The sequence below is a fragment of the Balaenoptera musculus genome, chromosome 11 (genome assembly GCF_009873245.2).
Source record: "Balaenoptera musculus isolate JJ_BM4_2016_0621 chromosome 11, mBalMus1.pri.v3, whole genome shotgun sequence".
Taxonomy (NCBI): Eukaryota; Metazoa; Chordata; class Mammalia; order Artiodactyla; family Balaenopteridae; genus Balaenoptera; species Balaenoptera musculus.
Window position 1 is genome coordinate 24,798,961 of NC_045795.1, and position 18,611 is coordinate 24,817,571.

General features: G+C 44.3%; 1 protein-coding gene across 3 annotated transcripts; it reads left to right on the top strand.

Moving 5' to 3' along the window:
• Positions 1-269: 269 nt before the first annotated feature.
• GSTA4 (glutathione S-transferase alpha 4) lies at positions 270-15,836 on the top strand. 3 transcript variants are annotated; one of them, XM_036870514.1, is made up of 7 exons: positions 270-358; positions 1,335-1,439; positions 7,906-7,957; positions 9,442-9,574; positions 10,454-10,595; positions 12,192-12,323; positions 15,228-15,835. In XM_036870514.1, exons 2-7 carry the CDS (start codon positions 1,350-1,352, stop codon positions 15,348-15,350), a joined length of 672 nt encoding a protein of 223 aa, XP_036726409.1. In that variant the 5' UTR covers positions 270-358; positions 1,335-1,349; the 3' UTR covers positions 15,351-15,835. The 3 variants fall into 3 exon arrangements, with proteins under 3 accessions (XP_036726409.1, XP_036726411.1, XP_036726410.1); XM_036870515.1 differs by lacking the exon at positions 270-358 and adding an exon at positions 819-1,087 and having other exon boundaries at positions 15,228-15,836; XM_036870516.1 differs by lacking the exons at positions 270-358; positions 12,192-12,323 and adding an exon at positions 765-1,087 and having other exon boundaries at positions 15,228-15,836.
• Positions 15,837-18,611: the final 2,775 nt, after the last annotated feature.

An 18,611-nucleotide genomic window follows, 5' to 3' on the forward strand; every position in this document is an offset into this window, starting at 1 on the left:
GAAGCACGCGGTATATAAAGCTGAAGAGATTTTTAACTTTTTGCATAGGTCGACTTGTTTTTCCCTAGTCGGAGCTCTAAAAGGCACTTTAAAGGCTTAAACCTAACTAACACTTAAATGATCACTTAATCCCTAAAATTGCTAAAATTGGTGTTAAAACGGGCTTAATTTTGGGTTGTCTTCATATTATCCAGCATGCCTTGCAGGTGGGAGGGGCATGCTAAATAGTGCCGTGTCTATTGGTGAAATCCTCCGGAGCCTCGCCCACCGAGAGCGCCTCGGGCCGCCCACGGGTCGCCTGGCTGCAGACCGCTTGCTGGGGGCTTTGTGCGGTTCTGGTCACTCCGAGCGGACCCAGGTCTGTCTCCCTTCTGCCGCCCCCACCTGCCCTTTCCCCTCGTCTTGTTTCTCCCGCCTCCGAGCTTCTCACTCTCCCTCCATCCCGGAACCACCCCCGCATTCCTCCTATTCCTGTCTTCCTGCCCCGGTCCTTTGCGCCTCCGCCCCCATAGGGGCAGACGGGGGCCCCTGGGCTGGGGTGGGGTCTTGCTTGGCTCGGTGTGCGTACCATGATTAACCCGCTCTGTGGAGTCAGCAACCCTGGGTGGGAGGCAGGGTCGGATGTTCCCCGGGGCGGGCCGCACGGGCTGAACGGCCACGCGGAGCGCCGGGAGCCTATCTCGGCCGCCGATCGGTGGCCTGGGCGCACCCGGGGCTGGGGGCCCGTGTCCGGGCGGGGCGGGGGCGTGCAGGATCCGGGGCCGCCACCGCGGGCCTGCCCACCGACGCACGTCTTGCGGACAGTAGTAATCCTCGGCCTCCCTACCTCCCTGTTGCTGTGAGGCTCAAATCTGATGCGTGTGAAAGTGAATTTTTGCAGAGGTTCCACGGGTGTGTACGTCTCCTCCGCGGCCCTTGGCGTCTGGACTGTGAAGGCCGAATTTGGGAAATCTCAGATTTTCAAGGTCAAAGTATATGATGTTCTGATTCTGTGAAGTCCCATGCTGCTAGTACAGATAGATGTCTTTACAGCAAATGGCCCCAGCTTCCCAAGACCCAGAATAATAAATCGTAACGATATGAAATGGTATGAAAGCCAAGTGTTTCGTTTTATTTTTTTTTTAAGTTTTAAAATGATGGTCTGTTTTTATTGAGTGAGGGAAAACTCAGTTAAAAAAACAAACACAAAATCCCTTCCCTTCCAACCACCACAAAACCCCCCAAACAGTTTTCTGTGCCAAAATCCTGAATATTCATTTAGCGCCTGAGCTCTGGGCTGAGGACTCGAAATTGAGGCTGTTCTTTTGCGAGGAGCTGCTGCGTTTGTTTTTCAGAAAACCTGCAAGGCCATGATGGCTACGAAGCCCAAACTCCACTATCCAAATGGACGAGGCCGGATGGAATCCGTGCGATGGGTTTTAGCTGCCGCTGGAGTCGAGGTACCCTACCTATATGCTGTTTCTGCACAGATTTGTCCTACAACATTGAGACTTGAGGGAAACGTCAATGGCGGAGCCCTGTCCTCTCCCACTAATATTACAGACCTGCTTCAGTGAGTCAGAAGAGTCCTTCCCCTCAAGACTTTTTCTTTTTATAAATGGAGTGTAGTTGATGAAATTGTATTTAACTTTCAGCTTTAATCATTGGCTTCTGATCTACCACCAGTAAATATTTATTAATGAGGAGAAAAGGAACGAACCTGCAATTTGCCAGTTAACAGCCAGAACTTTTGTGAATATAGAATCTCTAGGTGAATTTTGTATTTATTTCAGTGGCTTCGGACTGGCAGCCTTCCTATCTTGTCTGCATTCCTTCCTGTATGCTTTGGCCCACAATGGTTTTGGTCTTGTTTTTGTTCTGTTCTTGTAGCTTCTTATTTATGGAAATTTTCAAATACGAGCAAAGATAGGACATTGCCATGAGTTCCATGTACCTGTCACTCAGCTTCAACAACCATCAGCTTTATGCTAATCTTGTTTCATCTATCTCCTCCCCTCTGCTTGCTTTGTTGGGAATATTTTACGTTTCATCTGTGAGTACTTCAGTTTTGCTCTCTAAAAGATGAGCATTTTAAAACATAACCACAATACCATTATCGCACCCAACAAAATTAACAACACTTCCTTATTATCACCTAACAATCTGATTGTCTCAAACAGGCCTTGTTTCAGTCTGGATCTAAATCAGGTCCACACATTGCATTTGATTACGTTTTGTTCAGTATTTTAAAAAATCTGTAACATTTCCTCTGCGTTAAAAAAAAAAAAACCTTTGCATTTGGAAATAATTTCAGATTAATAGAAAAGTTCTAAAGATAGTGCAGAGTGTTCCCATGTAACTGCCTCTGTCTCCCTTAATGAAAACATCTTACCTAACCACATCAAAACCAAGAAATTAACATTGGTGCATAACTAAGCTACAGACTTTATTCAAATCTGATTGGTTTTTCCACTAATGTCCTTTTACTATTCCAGGATCCAACATTGTATTTAGTCATTATGTTTCCTTAGCTTTCCTCCATCTGTGACAGTTTCTTAGTCTTTCCTTTATTTCACCACCTTGACAGTCTTGAAAAGTATTGGTTAGGTTTTTTATAGAATCCTCCACATTTTGGGTTTGTCTGATGTTTTTCTCATGATTAGACCGGGTTTGAGGGAAGAAGACCACGGAGTGAAGTGTCCTTCTTATTACATGATATGAGGGGTTACAGGACATCATGAGTCGTCACTGGTGCAGTTAAGCCTGGTCACTTGGCTCCTTCATTCATCAACTAATTTTCCCTCTGTTCTTTGGAAGAGAATCATTAAATTCAGCCCACACTCCCAAGGATGGGAATTAAGCTCTACCTCCTGGTATCTGCATTTAGAATTCTTATGTAAGGAAGATTTGTCTCCCCCCCCCCATTTATTTATTTATTCCATCATTTATTTATATCAGCATGAATTTAAGTATATTTATTTTACCCTTTCGATTAAAATTCAATAATTCTTTTGTTGCTCAAATAGTTCCAGCTTTGGCCATTGGGGCTCTTTCAGGTTGGCTCCTATGTCCTTTCCATGTAGCCCTTTTTACTTTTTTATTTTCCTTCAGCATTTTCTCACTTTCTGACACTCTAAGATGCTCCAGGCTCATCTTGTATTTTCCTTGCCCTAGCCCTAGTACTTCTCCAAAGAGCCCTGGTCCCTTTTATTAGAAAATGGTATTAGCAGCCAAGATCTGGGTGCTAAGTGTCTGCATTTGTTTCTAGTGCCATTTGTGGAAGAAACTGCGTTTAGAATGCACCCCATTCTGGATTTGGCGGCTTTACTCTCATTTTAACATGTTCTATTCTCTATATTTCCTGTAAACTACTAGTTGGATCCAGAAGTCTGATCAAATCCAGGCTCCTTTTTTCTTTCTATCTCTGTTTTTTTTTTTCCTGCCAGACTGCGGCAGAGGTGATACTGCGATCATATTTCTCTTGTGCGACATCCGGGGTGCATGATGTCTGCCTGTCTCGTTTTCAGCGTTGCTGAGTTTGATCAGTGTGTTCCTGTGACCTTAGCCTGTTCCACACAGTATGAAGTTTCCTCCATCACCCTTTCAAGTGTCTTTTGCAGCTTTGATCATCACTATTGTTAGAGGTTACAAAATGGTGATTTTTCTATTTCTCTCATTTCACCTAAATTTATTAACTGTGATACTCTTGTAAAGAGTAATTGTTCACTGATTAACTACTTAATTACCTTGAAGTACAGTTCAAATAAGAAAAGCAGGATAAATGCTTGATTCTGCCACTTTATCAATTTTCAGAATAATGAGTCGTTATCCTAGCAACCTCCAGAGGTGACAAATGAGGGTTGACGTGTTTGGGGTTTTGTTTCTTATTGTTGGTTTGGTTTGGTTTTGGTTTCCTTGCCTATCATTATAACTCACCACACAGTGTTTTTACAGTTTTCTAAATTAGTCGATATCATTTTTATATACAAATTCTGATTTCTGACTTCTCTTGAGAAGTTGGAAGATCTAATGATCCTGGGGCCTCATTCCCATAGGGCAGCAATTGCTGCTTCTGAGTAGGGACGGTCCCTAGAGATGGACCTTTCGAGTCCGCATAGTCCCCACCATTCCCTATTGTCTCAGGACATATTTTCTAATTGTGTTAAGAGGAAAGTGAAACAATTCTTGATCCTTTGACTTGAACCTAGTCAGCTGATTTATGTCACCTGTCTAACCCCTGTATGCTTCTGAGTTTGCAATTATTTAATAGGTTTTGAAGAGGGTGTCTTATATGTGTATGTACTAGAATCCCTTGTCAAAGCTCCTCTTCCCTAGCTTCATTCTGCCCCTCCTACTCTGCTGTGAGTCAGCATTCTTGGTTACAGTCATAGAAACCCAACCCTAAGTAAGAAAAACAAAAAGGAACATGGGTCATGTGATCTACCTACCCTCAACCAGGCAGGCAGGTGGGGTACAGTAATTAGCCCAGCGTGGGTCTCAAGCCCACTCCTCTGACCAGGGTGGAGGGAGCTAGACTGGCCTCCCTCACGAGGGCTGACCACGTGGTTTGCAGGAACAATTCCCAAAAGGTGGTACCAGGCGTCCCTGTCCTTTCTGTGCCCAGTGACATTTTCAGCTACATTTGTGCTCATACAGATCTGAAACAGGAGGGCCAGGCTGGCAGCCGCTGGATGAGTTCATGATTCCCAGGGTCACGGTGTCGGTTAGAGCCTGATGTGTAAAGCATACGCATCCCAGTAACTAGGTGCCTTGCACCTGCTGAGAGACAGCGTGGCCTAATTCAGGGAGTCAGTCCTCCATCTCACGCTTGGTTTGAGTCCTCAGACCTTGCTCTGTGCTGGGTGCTGCTTCTTGGCTGCTTGGAGCTTCATGGGCCCAGAGACCACCCCCACCCCAAACCTGGTCACATCCTCCCTGTGGAGAGGGCGATGAACAGCGTAAAAGAGAAGATGTGAAGGCCACTAACTCCTCATTCAGGACTTCTGGGCAGTTCACTTAGAAGAAGGGGGCGTGTGAAGAGGGAGCGCGTGGTGTGGACACGGGCACTTCTCCAAGGAGCCCAGTGGGAACAGCACCCCATCAGGGCACAGAGAGGGCTGACTGTGTGCATGAAGCCGCACGCTGTCTGTCCTTACAGCCCGCAGCAGCGGGCACACAGTCGCCAGCTCCTCTGAGCTCTGCCTGCTGACTTTTTCCCTTCCTCCCTCTCCTACCCTCTAATCTCCTGTTCCGGTGCTAGATTCTTCTTACAGACCAAGTTGTATAAAGTTTGACTGAAGAGAGTTTCTCTGGTGAGAGAGAGCATGCATTTTGCTACGTGTTCCCAGAAGTCAAAAACCAGAATCGGAACAATTTGGAAGGAATTAAAAAAAAAAGTTTTTTAATTAAAGTATAGTTGATTTCGGGTGTACAGCAAAGTGATCCAGTTATATATATCTTGCACATTATTTTCCATTATAGCTTATAACAAGATATTGAATATAGTTCCCTGTGCTGTACAGTATGTCCTTTTGTTTATCTATTTGATATATAGTAGTGTGTATCTGCTAATCCCAAACTCCTAATTTATCCCTCCCCCACCCCCTTTCCCCCCTGGTAACCATAAGTTTGTTTTCTATGTGTATGAGTCCGTTTCTGTTTTGTAAATAAGTTCATTTGTGTCATTTTTTTTTTAGATTCCACATATAAGTGATATCATATGATATTTGTCTTTCTCTGTCTGACTTACTTTGCTTAGTATGTTAATCTCTAGGTCCATCCATGTTGCTTGGAAGGACTCGTTTTTTTAAAATGTACATTTCTGGTCTCTCCCAACTACTGGATGTAAATCTCTGAGGGAAGAGCCTAGAGACACACGCACACACACAGACTTCCCCATGTGCTTTATAAATAATCGTGGTCATAAAAGTGTGAGAGCCGTGGTGCAGAGGGAACACCACCAGCATCACACCTGACCAGCTGGGCATTTGGACAAATGCCTAGAACATTCTTGCCCTGAAGTTAGTGCTTCCTGGGCCACAGATGGAGTGCCTCTAGGGGCATTGAGGCCCCGTCCTCACACGGGAGGACGCTGGGAGTAGGAGAAGCCATGCCTACACATCCTGATGCCCGTTGAGGCGGAAGAGAGGATGGCCATGTCTATGCTGTCAGCTCTGCCCCTCCTGGGATGATGGGGCAGCGCAGGGAGAGACGCTGGTGGGGAACCATCTGGGGACTTAGTGGGCACGTGAAGGGCATCAGTACATTAGCACGAGTTTTATCTATCACAAGAAAAGAAACTTTTCAGTGTTTTTCCCCGCCCCCCCCCAGCCTTTTAGTTTGAAAACTTGAAAACCTACAGAAAAGTTGTAATAGTACAATGGACACCTTTTAACTAAATGGACCAGTTGTTAACATTTTGCCACATTTGCTTCCTTCCCTCTTCTCTCTCTGCTTTATTTATTCTTAATCACTTGAAAGTAAGTTGCAGACATCTGCATGTATCTCCCTGTTAAGAAAGAAAGAAATCATTGTTCTAATAACCGCAATATCACTGTCACAATTAAGAAAGTTAACACTAACTTTACAACTTCTAATATACAATGCATATTCAGAAGTTCCCTCTCGTCCCCCAAAAGTCTATGTAACTGTTACTTAACTATTTAGCAGTTATAACTGCTCCTCCCCCCATCCAGGATCTAATCAAGATTCAGATATTTGGTGGTTATTTCTCCAGTCTCTTTTCATCTATCAATAGAACAGAACCTGCATTTTGTTCGTTTCTTCCCTACTCTTCACTTAACAGAAAAGGAATGTGTGAAGGAGGAATTGACTCTCTTGCATGAATTTCTGCCAACAGAAGTAAAGAATCAGTTATGTGACTTCGGGGCCAAATGACGTAAAGAATTATCAGAAGAGGGCTACCTGGCTAAAGTCGATTCCCTTTTAAATAAAGATTTGCCCTTGAGAGCAGAATTCATGCTTTTGGTCGGGAAGAGCATAGATGGCTAGGAAACGGGAGCCAGACAAGTGGTGAGGACCACAGAGTGGGAACAGCAGAGGCAGAAAGTCCCCCAGACCAGTTTCCAAACGTTGCACGTCCTGGAGGAGCTTAAAAACAAAACAGGCCTTTTATGTTACAGAGTGTCCCACATCCTGGATATGCCCCATTTTCACCTTGCAGTTTGATCCAAGTTAAATCGGTTGTTGAGCTTTCTGCAGTGGTGCAGTGTCCTCACTGTGTCACAGCAGGGAGCACGTGATGTCTCAGGGTGTCCCCCAGTGGAGAGCTGAGTTTGACCACTTGGTTAGGTGGATGGTGGGATCTCCAGATCTGCAGAGATGTGTTTTCTTTGTCATAATAAGGAACTTGTGGGGTGCCACTTTGAGATTGTGTGAATATTCTATGCCCCATGACCCAATGATTTCAGCATCCATTATGATCCTTATCAGAATCAGTTATTACATTATGGGGTGAAAATTGGTGATTTTCTAATTTTACCATTAATTAGGAATAATTCTACATTAATTAGTGCTAATTCTGTAAAAGAGAGCTTTCCTTCTCCCTTTTATTTTAGAATCATCATTTATGGACACAGGGGTTTTTTTGTTGTGTTCTAATCCATAACTGATATCACTCTTTTCGATACTTAAATTGTCCCAGATGTGGCTAGAGAATCCCTCGGGTAGGGTCCTGCGTGCCTTTGCTTTTGACATATCCATTAGTCTTTGAGTACGTCCTCACTTTCTGACATAACAGAGTCAACCTTTTCTTCTGGGAGTCCAGTGATATTTAGAAACAAGATGTGGGTACTGAGTATGCTCTTTCTCTCTGCTTTTGAGGCAGTTTAACTTGGTATTTTCAGTCCTGAACCTGTAATGACATTTCGCTTCTTTTTTTTGGGGGGGGTGTCTTTTTGAATTTAGTTTGATGAAGAATTTTTAGAAACAAAAGAACAGTTGCAGAAGTTACAGGATGGTGAGTATCAACATGTATTACTGTCGGTAATGCTGATTTTCTTTTCTAAGAACCCATATTTACGTGGAAGGGCAAATATACTGCTGACACTAAGCATCCAGACCAGTATCCTAAAACCAGACAAGCAAGAGGGAACAGTAGCCGAAATTGCCAGGAAGTCTCTTCGTATTCAGTAGTTCTATAAAAGCTGGCGAAAGGGAAGGAGCAATTCCTCCCTCTGTCCCAGTGGGCAGCCCTTCTCCACCTCTCTCTCGTCCCCCGCCCTCCTCTACCTTTCCCCCCTTTCTTCCTCTCCCTCATCCCGTCCCTCCTCATTTTCCACCTCCTCCGAATTACCTGAGGCATCTGCACCTGCTTGAAGTACGCAGATAAAAGTCACCATTTACACTGGGCCGCTTTCTGAAATAAGTATCAAACAGGTGTGACATCAGTGAAAGGCCCCCTTTTAACTCCTGGTCACACCCTCCCTCCACACCCAGGCCCCTGTAAGCATCCTCCCTCCCGGCCATCAGCAGGGTCCTGAGGCCCAACTCAAGGCTCCTTGGAGAGGGGCCAGCTCTGCAGGGCTGTGATGCCCCCGTCATGAGTGACACTGCCTGGCGTCACCAGGCCGGTGCTGAGTACACATCTCCCCTCGACCCGCGTGTGCCCCCAAGCCTCGAGCCCCCCCAGGGCTGGGCTGTATGCTATACTTGCAGCTCTCCCCGACGTTTGGTGTGGGGAAAGTGTTTGAGACAGGCTTCTTGAAGAAAGTAGTGGGTTACTTTTTGACCAGTGACAGCGTACTTGGTGGTAGGTGGTCTGTGGTAGTGGATGCCTGTACGTGAGTATCAGCTGGTGACTTAGGTTTCATGATCAGATTGTCAAAGCAGTGCAGTCATAGAACATTCTAGAGTGATGGGAATGTTCTCTTCTGCAATGGCCAGCGCAGGAGCCACCAGCCACATGTGGCTTTTGAGCACTTGTAATGTGTCCAGGGCGACTAACGAAGTGAGTTTTAAATTCTTCAAAAGTTTGATTAATTTAGAGTTCCCTGGTGGCCTAGTGGTTAGGATTCTGGGCTTTCACCGTTGTGGGCCCAGGTTCAGTCCCTGGTCAGGGAACTGAGATCCTGCAAGCTGTGCATTGCAGCCACACACAAAAAAATTAATTAACTTAAATTTAGGTTTAAGTATACACACGCCGCTTACTGGCTACTGTATTGGCCAGCGCACCTCTAAAAAAAATGTCTTCACTACGTTTCCCCTACCCTTTGTCACTGAGGCTAGGTGTTCTTCCTGGGGTGAAAATCAAAAGGGAAGATTTGGATCAATGCTAGTCTTCAGGCTTGTTTTATGGCTAAATCTGTACCCCTGAAAGAAGTTGGGGGAGCTTTACACTGTTTCCTGAGGCTGTGATCCCACTGTCCCTTTTCATTCAGCAGAGCATGTTTTGACGGGGGTGCAGGGAAGAGATCACTTCTAACTCTGGGCTTCCATTCCCAGGTAACCACCTGCTGTTCCAACAAGTGCCAATGGTTGAAATTGATGGGATGAAGCTAGTGCAGACCCGGAGCATCCTCCACTATATAGCGGACAAGCACCATCTCTTCGGCAAAGATCTCAAGGAGAGAACCCTGTACTGTGGCCCCTCTGGCGTGTTCTCACTTGTCCACTTACCAATGCTTAACTGATTAGTCGTCCTCTACAGCACACCCGTCCACTTCATGTCCTGTGTCGTTAGTGGGAACAGGGAACAAACGCCCAGAAAGGTCATCAAGACCAGCTGGAAAATCAGTACAGAGAGTCTGAGTAAAACGAGAGAAAAGAATTGAATTCAGATATTAGAGCCTGTGTCTGGGGTGTGGCGCAGGTTTCAACATGTTTAAATGCTTTGATAGTTTTTTATACCTTTCTTGCAAATGTATTATCTCTGAGTATTAGGAATAGGAAGCTGCTGTGACATTCAAGGCCCAGGATACTGTGCACTGGATTATAATTTGAACTCAGAGCCTGGTCCTTGTACCTCCTGGATCATGATCCAGGGCAAAGTGTTACGCTCCAGTGTCCTGATGAGTTTCCAGTATGATGGGGATAATAACAGCACATGCCTCATAATGCCATAGGATTCAGTGAAATATCGGATATAGAGTGTTTAGCACCGTGCCTGGTACACACCAAGCATCCTATAAATGATACCCACTATTTTTACAAATGTGACGCTCCACCTGCACCAAGCCTAGGTGCTGGAGTGAGGGTGGTGGATTAGGGGCCAGGAGAAAGGACATTCGTGGCTCTTGTGCTTTGAGATGTGTGACAGGTTTTTCTGAAAGATTTTTCTGAATCACAGCTAGAATTGACTTTGCATCTTTGCTCTAAAGGGACAGGTGGAGATGAATGCTTCTTGGTGTTTAAGTTGCCAGAGCCTTAAGAGAAAAACACTCTGGATACTTAGTTGTGGAAGCCAGTGAGTTCAAAGAGAGGGGTGACTGAGAGAACGCTTTTTTGTGTTTTGAAGGATTGACATGTATGTGGAGGGAACCCTGGATCTTCTGGAACTGATTATCATGCATCCTTTCCTCAAACCAGACGATCAGCAAAAGGAAGTGGTGAACATGGCCCAGAAGGCTATAATTAGATACTTTCCTGTGTTCGAAAAGGTAGGTGGCAGTGAAGCCTGTGAACACGGCATCACCAGACTACAAACGCCCCTTCCTGCTCAGGCAGAGTAAAGCTGAGCCCTGCTAGACCAACCTCCTGGACTCCTGAGGGCTCACAGGTGCCATCAGCACAAAGCCAGGATGTCTTGGAGCCGCCCAGACTCTTCCAGAGTCTTCCATGTTTTCTGGGAAAAATATGAGCTCTCCCATGTGTGCATTGTCATTGCTTACATTCTCCAGGTGCCACCTTGTGCAGGATACAGAAGAGAAGAAGCCACCTACTTCATTCATTCTTTCATCATCCTACCTGATAGTTTGGTATAAAGAGAAGAACCATTGCTGTTTTATTTCTCTTCCCTGTGCTCTTTTTGTTTTCTCTTTTGTTACTTCTTGTCTCATTGCCGTATCTGTTTTTCTGAGCTTCAAACTCCTCCTCTCTTTTCCTCAACTGAGAGGGACTATTTTAAATGCTTCAATTAAAAAACAAGAGAACGTGAAAATCTGGAATTGGCAGACTTCCTCTGGCCATTGATGTGGAATTAGATGTAAGAAGGAGGAGAGATATTTTCTGAGTGTTTCTGTCCTTGGTTTCGTGGCCTCTTGCCCACAGGCAGTTTGTGAACGTAAAATACGATGATGCAGAAATGTGCTGGGACGAGGGAGGAACAGGTGCCTTGGAGAAGGGTCACTGCCGGTTCCTCTGTCCCTGTGGCCCAGACTGTGTCAGGGCTCCACCGAACATATGAGCTAAATAATTGTCACCTTCTTTTTACCCATAATGAAATAGAATCACAGAGAGACTGGGTGACATGCCTAAGACAGGAGCCAGGACTGCAACTCTGGACTCTTCATCCTCTCCCTGTCCGGCTCCAGTAGCTCTGTTTGATTTGGAGTCATATTAGAGTCCTTGTCACACACACGTAAACACACACTCACACTCACGGGCATCCACAAAGGACATCTTCCCTGTTCTACCACTGTTTCTTGCCCCTTCCCGATCACCATCTATTCCTATGAATCTCTGCACCTGTGTTACTCTCAAAATGAGAGTCAGGATGAACTCTCATTCTTTTAATTTTCCCTGTCTTAGAAGATGTGAAAGGAAGCCTGCTTTTTTACTGTCATGTCTAGTTTATGACTGTGAATCCTGACACACAGAAACACAGAACTGGCAAATGAGATTAGACTCCTTGGACAGGACCGGTGGCTTTACGTCTTACATCACTTCCCCTGAATGCATCAGGGCTAATTCTTTTCTGTAGATACATTTATGGAATAGAGGTATCCTTTTAAAGCCCTGGATGCTAAATCTAGAATTAATATTTCCTTCCCCTTTTTAGGGTCTCATTCTGCTGTAAAGCAGATACTTAAGGATGTAAGTATCATTTCACTTAAGGATGTAAAAGGTCATTTCTACACCTTTTTCGCTCTCTCCCTCTCATATAGGGAACTTCTTCTTAGTTGATGTTATTCGTAAAAGGATAAAAGGACAAGGTCGTCGTTTCAGCCCTTCTCAGATACTGCACTGATTCCACACCTCCATCATTTTCTCCATCTCAAGTATTATAACCAATGTAAAATGTTTATACCCTGCAGGTTTTACGGGGTCATGGACAAAGGTTTCTTGTTGGTAATCAGCTGAGCCTTGCAGACATAATTCTACTCCAGACCATTTTGGCTCTAGAAGAGAAAATTCCTAATATCCTGTCTGCCTTTCCTCACCTCCAGGTACATAAAACAACGTTTGGGAAGACTGGCCCAGAACTCTTAGGCCTTCCTTTGATATCTGTTGTTTGGTAGGCTGTGTATGGGTGTGTGTGCACATGTGTGTGTGTAATTCTTTCAGGTTCTAGTTAGTAAAATGAAATGAAGGTGCAGACTTGAAATTGGTTTTCTGGTTCCCAGACCCTTAGAGCTGAAAGATCGTTTACATGTGAAAGAAGTTGTCCCTCCGTATTGTTGCGTGACTACACTCTTGCAACAAACTCCATACACAGTTTGCCAGTAGGGACCTGCTGGAGACGTAGTTGTAGGGACCAGGGGCTGCTCATCTGCTTGTACTGGATGTGCTGACGGGAGGACCCGAGAGTCACCATCAAAAACAGCCTTGTCATCAGGGTGTGGCTCCCTTTCTCAGAAATCACATGGTCTCAAATTGGAAATGTTGGAGCCTGAGTTCTGAGAGCTAATAAGAGGCACCCTAAACATCACCCCAGAGAATTCTCACCATTATTCTTCCTCAAATTCCAAGGACAGACTTGTGTGCGTGACTCAGTTGATGTTTCGGTGTTATTCTTGCAGGATCGATCATAGAATTTAGAAGCAGAAAAGGGCTTTAAAAAGCAAGTTTCATCCAATGCCTTCAATATCTTGAATACATATGAAGAAATAGAGACCCAGGGTAAAGACATCAGCAGCCTGATGGCCTCGTTAGGGGGTGTCTCAACTTTGTCTAGAATCTTAGCGTTTTATCTCCAAATGCAATGGGCTTTCTTCTGTGCTGGTGGGTTGGCCCCTTGGGCCAAATCAGGCCTGCCACGTGTTTTTGTATCACTCTTGAGCTAAGAGTGGTTTTTACATTTTTAAATGGTTGAAAAATATCAAAAGTATAGTGATACTTCATGACACATGAAATTATATGAAGTTCGAATTTCAGTGTCCGTAAATACCTTTCATTGGCACAAAGCCAGGCCCGTTCATTTATGCATTGTCTAAGGCTGCTTTTGTGCTACCACAGCAGAGTTGAGTCGTTCTGATACAGACCGTATGGCCTGCAAAGCCTAGAATATTTACTAACTGGTCCTTTATAGAAAAAGGTTGCCAATCCCCTATAAAGACCAGATGGACACATCTTTGACCAAGTTATCAAAAGCCAAGAGAGACACACACTAAATCTCCAAAGAGTAACACATATACTTTAAAAAAAATTTTTTTTCCAAGTCTAGTGAACATCATTTTGACATACTAATGAGGACAGCAACCACCGGTTAAATACATACACCCAGAAAATGAGAGCAGAAATCTTCAACAAGGCAAACAACCATTATATAGTTCAGCTCTCTGTTCCTTTCTTCCTACAGGCACAGAGATGGACGTTTTACAGTTTGACTTTAATACCAGTAGATCCCTGAAATGGCCCAAGGACCTGTGGATATTTTCCATCCATGATGCTAACAATTCGTTTTTTAAATCCCAGGTACTTCTGTGTAAACAAATTTAATACCTGAACAGGTCAAGTATCAATATTAAAGGACTTCAGAATCTAACACCAGATCTGATTAAATTAAAGGGTCACTCCTGCATTGATTAAAGGGGAAAAAAATAGTCAAAAGTCACAAAAGTTTTATTATACATGACATGTGTAAGCCCCAGGTAAATCTTGAAATGATAAATCCTTTGGAAAAAGCTTCTAATTATTGGTAATAACACAAATAATACAAATACCGTAATACAAATGGTTCAAATAAGTAATAAGAGAAGATTGTCATATTTACATAGAATTAATTGACATAATTATTAGTTTTTGTTAATATTAGTGATAATATGTATGAATGTTTCTGTATGTTTGTATGCCTGCTTAATTAAGGCTGTGCTTTGTACATAGTAGACATTTAATAAATAGTAGCTTTTTAAATAAATGACCTCTTTATTTTGAAAGATTTTGTTAGAATAATTATATATGATGGATATACAGTTCTTCGTGTAGTTCAGAATTTTCACCAGATCAAATGGATTTTTCTTCTTAATTACTGAAAATTGGTAAGATTTGACTCTATGAATGAAAAATAAGATTTTTTTTCTTCCATTACAGTTTACGTGAATATCTGGTATCTGATAACTGAGCCCTAGGCTACAAAAAATGCAACTGGCCATCTTTCACACATAGCCAGAAAGAGGATTCATTTGTTAATAGGAGTAAAAATGTCAAGGCAGCTGAATCTTAAAATGTAACTTGTACTATCTGATGAATTTTTGAAACAATTTTATTTAAATGACTTTTATTTAAATGCATTTTTTCTGAGATCAATACATTTGAGGTACTTCCTATGTCTTTTTCACCCTTCCTTTTTTCCTTTAAGCAAGTATGCGCCTATCCTAAGAATCTTTTTTATTTTTCTGTCTCTGAAAAGAGTTCACATCTCAGTATGAACCGTGAGATTTGTATAGAGCCTGGCCTAGATTCCAGCCACTGTTGGCAGAGATTATAAATGATCATACCAAGAGATCAGACCCTAAACAGGTGCTGGATGACAGTTCTATTTGGGTCTCTATAGCAAATATTTATTGAACGTATTCTGATGGACCATTTTGGGGTTTTTTTTTTGTCTATTTTTTTATTGAAGCATAGTTGATTTACAGTGTTGTGTTAATTTCTGCTGTACAGCAAAGTGACTCAGTTATACACATATTTATATACATTCTTTTTTATATTCTTTTCTATTGTGGTTTATCCCAGGATATCGAATGTAGTTCCCTGTGCTATACAGTAGGAACTTGGTTGTTTATCCATTCTATACGTAATAGTTTGCATCTGCTAACCCCAAACTGATGGGCCATTTTGCACCGCCCTATTGTCGTAGAAATGAATACCTTTGCTTTTTAGCCTTGAACTTTTGCGTTTTCCCTTTTCAGGAGTTCACAGTGAAAATAAGTAATATCCCTACAATTAAGAAATTCCTTGAACCTGGCAGCAAGAGGAAGCCTCCTCCGGATGACATCTACGTGAGAACCGTGTACAACATCTTCATGCCGTAGGACAGCAGCGAAGCTGCGAGTGAGCGCTGTCCCCCAGAAATCGCTGTGTCCACAGTTGTGTCTTAATTGAAGCCAGGCTGCCGTGATCCAGCTCTGTCGTGGTGCTGTGTACATTGTTCCTAAGTTGGTCTTTCATGTCAAGGAGATCTCTTCTAGAAACATCAACCTTTTTTTGTCCAGTGAGTGATTGTTACGGGACCTCTTCTGAAAACCTTTTTGGAGGGGCCGGCATTTAAGTTGGATCTGCTCTGTCTACTCATTTCCGGGTAACGAGGATGGGTAGGACTTCGTGTTGTCCCCTGAGCTTCTTTTCTCCTCTCCTTATCCCATTCTCAACCCCCTCCAGTCTCTTCCTGTTTTTAGTGTCTAATAACAATGGAATTCACTAGATAGTGAGTAACTCTCCTCTGAGCTATAATAACAATAGATCCATGGTAGTAACGAATGCCATTGATATTTGCCAAAATAAAGGATTTACAATTCATTGCCCTGCTGCTAGAGTTTTTAAATTAAATCGTTTGGAATACGTTCACATGGTTCAAATATCAAAAAAAGTATAAAAGGCTATACAGTTGGAAGTGTTCTTTTCAGCCCTGTCCCCCCAGTTTTCTTTGGTTCTGCTCCCTACAGGCAAACATCATTATCATTCCAGTTATATTTGACACAAGTATAAGAAAATATAAATATATTTAACTTTTGTCCTCTTACTACCCAAATGGTTATTTGGAGGCTTCTAATTTTTTGCATTTCAGAACTAAAAGTATGGCTTGTTAATACTGCTTTAAACATGTGTTGACTTACATCTCAAATATTAATTGACCACCTGTTATGTGCCAAGCATGGTGCCAGGAGACAAAACCCTAGATCAGAGGCCCTGCTTTAGAAGAAATTCACCACGCAGTAGGCAAGATAGATGTGTCAACAGCAGAAGTAATTTTAGAAAAGAAAGAATTGCTGCTTTGAGAGTATCTAATAATTAGGAATTTAAAAACTGGAAAAAGGCAAGTGTTTGATCCACGTCTCATAAAGTGGACACACTCATTCCTTACTACAGGAGGGATTTTTGCCCAGATGTGAAAAACAGACAGTTGTGAGGTGATCCTTAATGCCTGTCACAGTCAATGCAAGCCCCTCAGGGTTTTATTAGAGGAAAACGCAACACAGACGTGAAGATTGTTCTCTGTCTTCACATTTTCACAATGCAAGCACTCTGTCGTCGCTCTAATATTTAGAACTACTGAAGGAGCAAAGGCAGGGCAGCAGGTGCACCACCGGGCAGGCCCGAGGAGCATTGGTGGTCCCGGCTGATGTTTCCGCCAGCTTCCTGGGAGCAAGAGAACAAAAAGAAGAAAATGGGGATGGGGATGCAGTAAGGAGTCTCACCTTCCCCAGAGACAGGTCTGGCCTTGGCTTCTTGGAGGTGATCTCTAAGCCTTGGAATCTATCCTGCCATTTTGGTGGGATTTTACTCTCCAGAGACATGCCTGATAGGAGTATCTTTGTTTGCCGGGGTCCCTGGGCCAGCCAGATAACAACTGTATGATTTCGGGCGTAGGCTTTGAGCCGCACCAACAATGTGATGTTGGGCGGGGGCTCCGGGTCATGTGGTGTCAGCTCCACTCTGGAGGGGCTGGAGACAGATCAGCCACGTGGGCGGTCAGTCATGCCCACGCGATGGCGCTCCTGTAAAATTCTGGACTCAGGCGCGGGTGGGCTTCCCCGGTGACAGAATTCTGTTGTCACACATGCTTGTCAGGAGGAGTTAGCGCTGTCCGTGGCTCTGCAGAGTGAAGACCTCTGGGCGCTCCGAGCCTGGAACACTCCTGGACTCTGCCCTGTGCATCTCCTCCCTGGGCCGATTTTTATCTGTATCCTCTCTGTGTAATAAACCGAAGCTGTGAGTATGACCGTTTTCTGTGAGTTCTGTGAGTACTTCCAGCAGATTACCAGACCTGAGGGTGTTTGGGGGACACTCCCTGAACCTGCAGTTGGTTTCTGAGCGAGGGCGGTCTTTTGGATTTCTCCTTACGACTCTTCAGGGAGGGTAAACGCTTTACACTCATTTGGAGATTAATTTACACGTAGGAACCAGACATTGACTTGATAACACCGAAGGGTCTCTATCATTGAGTTTTATGGGATGGCAAGAAATTTGAGCTGTTATAAGACCATTTGGGTGGGATTTTACTACCCAGGGCCACTGCCTGATACTATTACTCAAGGGCCTGCTGTGTAGACTGTAAGCCATAGCGCAAACAGTGCTTTGGGAGTTTTAATTCTCTTAGACACAAGAGGGCCCTCAAGGCTGGCTCTTTGAGAAAACAACCAGGGAGGAAGTTGGCTTCTGCACTGAACTGGAGAATTAGAGAAAATAAGTACAAGAGGCCAAGCTGCTTCCTGTGAAGACAGGTTCCCACATCGTTCTGCTCACGGTTACATGAGCTGAAATCGTGCAGTTCACTTCCTATGCTGGAAACAAGCTCCCCTTCCCCATCCTGCACACGTGGAGTCCCCCAGCTTTTGGGTCCAGACCCTTTAGTCTCAACACCCTCCACCCTCCCATCTTCACGAGCCACCAGACTCCGGTAAAACAGCAGGCGGTCAGGCAGCGGATCGTTGTCCTCAAAGACATCAGTGTGTTGAGCGTTCAGGAATGAACTAGGACCAGTGAGGCAGGGAGCCAGAGCAGAGGGGACCCACGAGGCTTACCGGCTAGATGCCACAGCAGCTGAGCCAACGGGGTAAAAGTGCACACCTTCGTGGGTCCTCCAGCGTCTGGGACAAAACGGGGAGCTGGACGGTGTGGGGCTCTGGTGTCTGACAGAGGAGGAGCTGCAGCGCCTAATGAGCCTGGGACCCAGCCTAAGCCACTCAGAGGGGCTTTGGCAGACTGGGTGCCCGAAGGAACACCTGACGCTCTGGACCAGGCGCCTGGGGGGTGGGGCGATGCATGGAGGTGCCAGGCTCCTGGGGACGGGTCAGCAGAAGGTGAATTCCAGGGGGCCCCAGCTCTCATACCTGCTCATGTTCCCTCTTTGTTGTATTTGCCTTTTGTAATTTTTACCCAAATTGTCTGCCCAGAAGATTCCATGGTCGGCTCCTTGCTCTATTAGTGCCAACATCCCCACCTAAGGGAACCCTCTGATCACGAACTCTGTAGCTCACCCCACACACTCCATACCTCTGTCTCACCACCCTATTTTATTTTCTTCAGAGCACTTGACACCCCCTTGCAATCTTCTCTGTTTAATCAATCTGTGT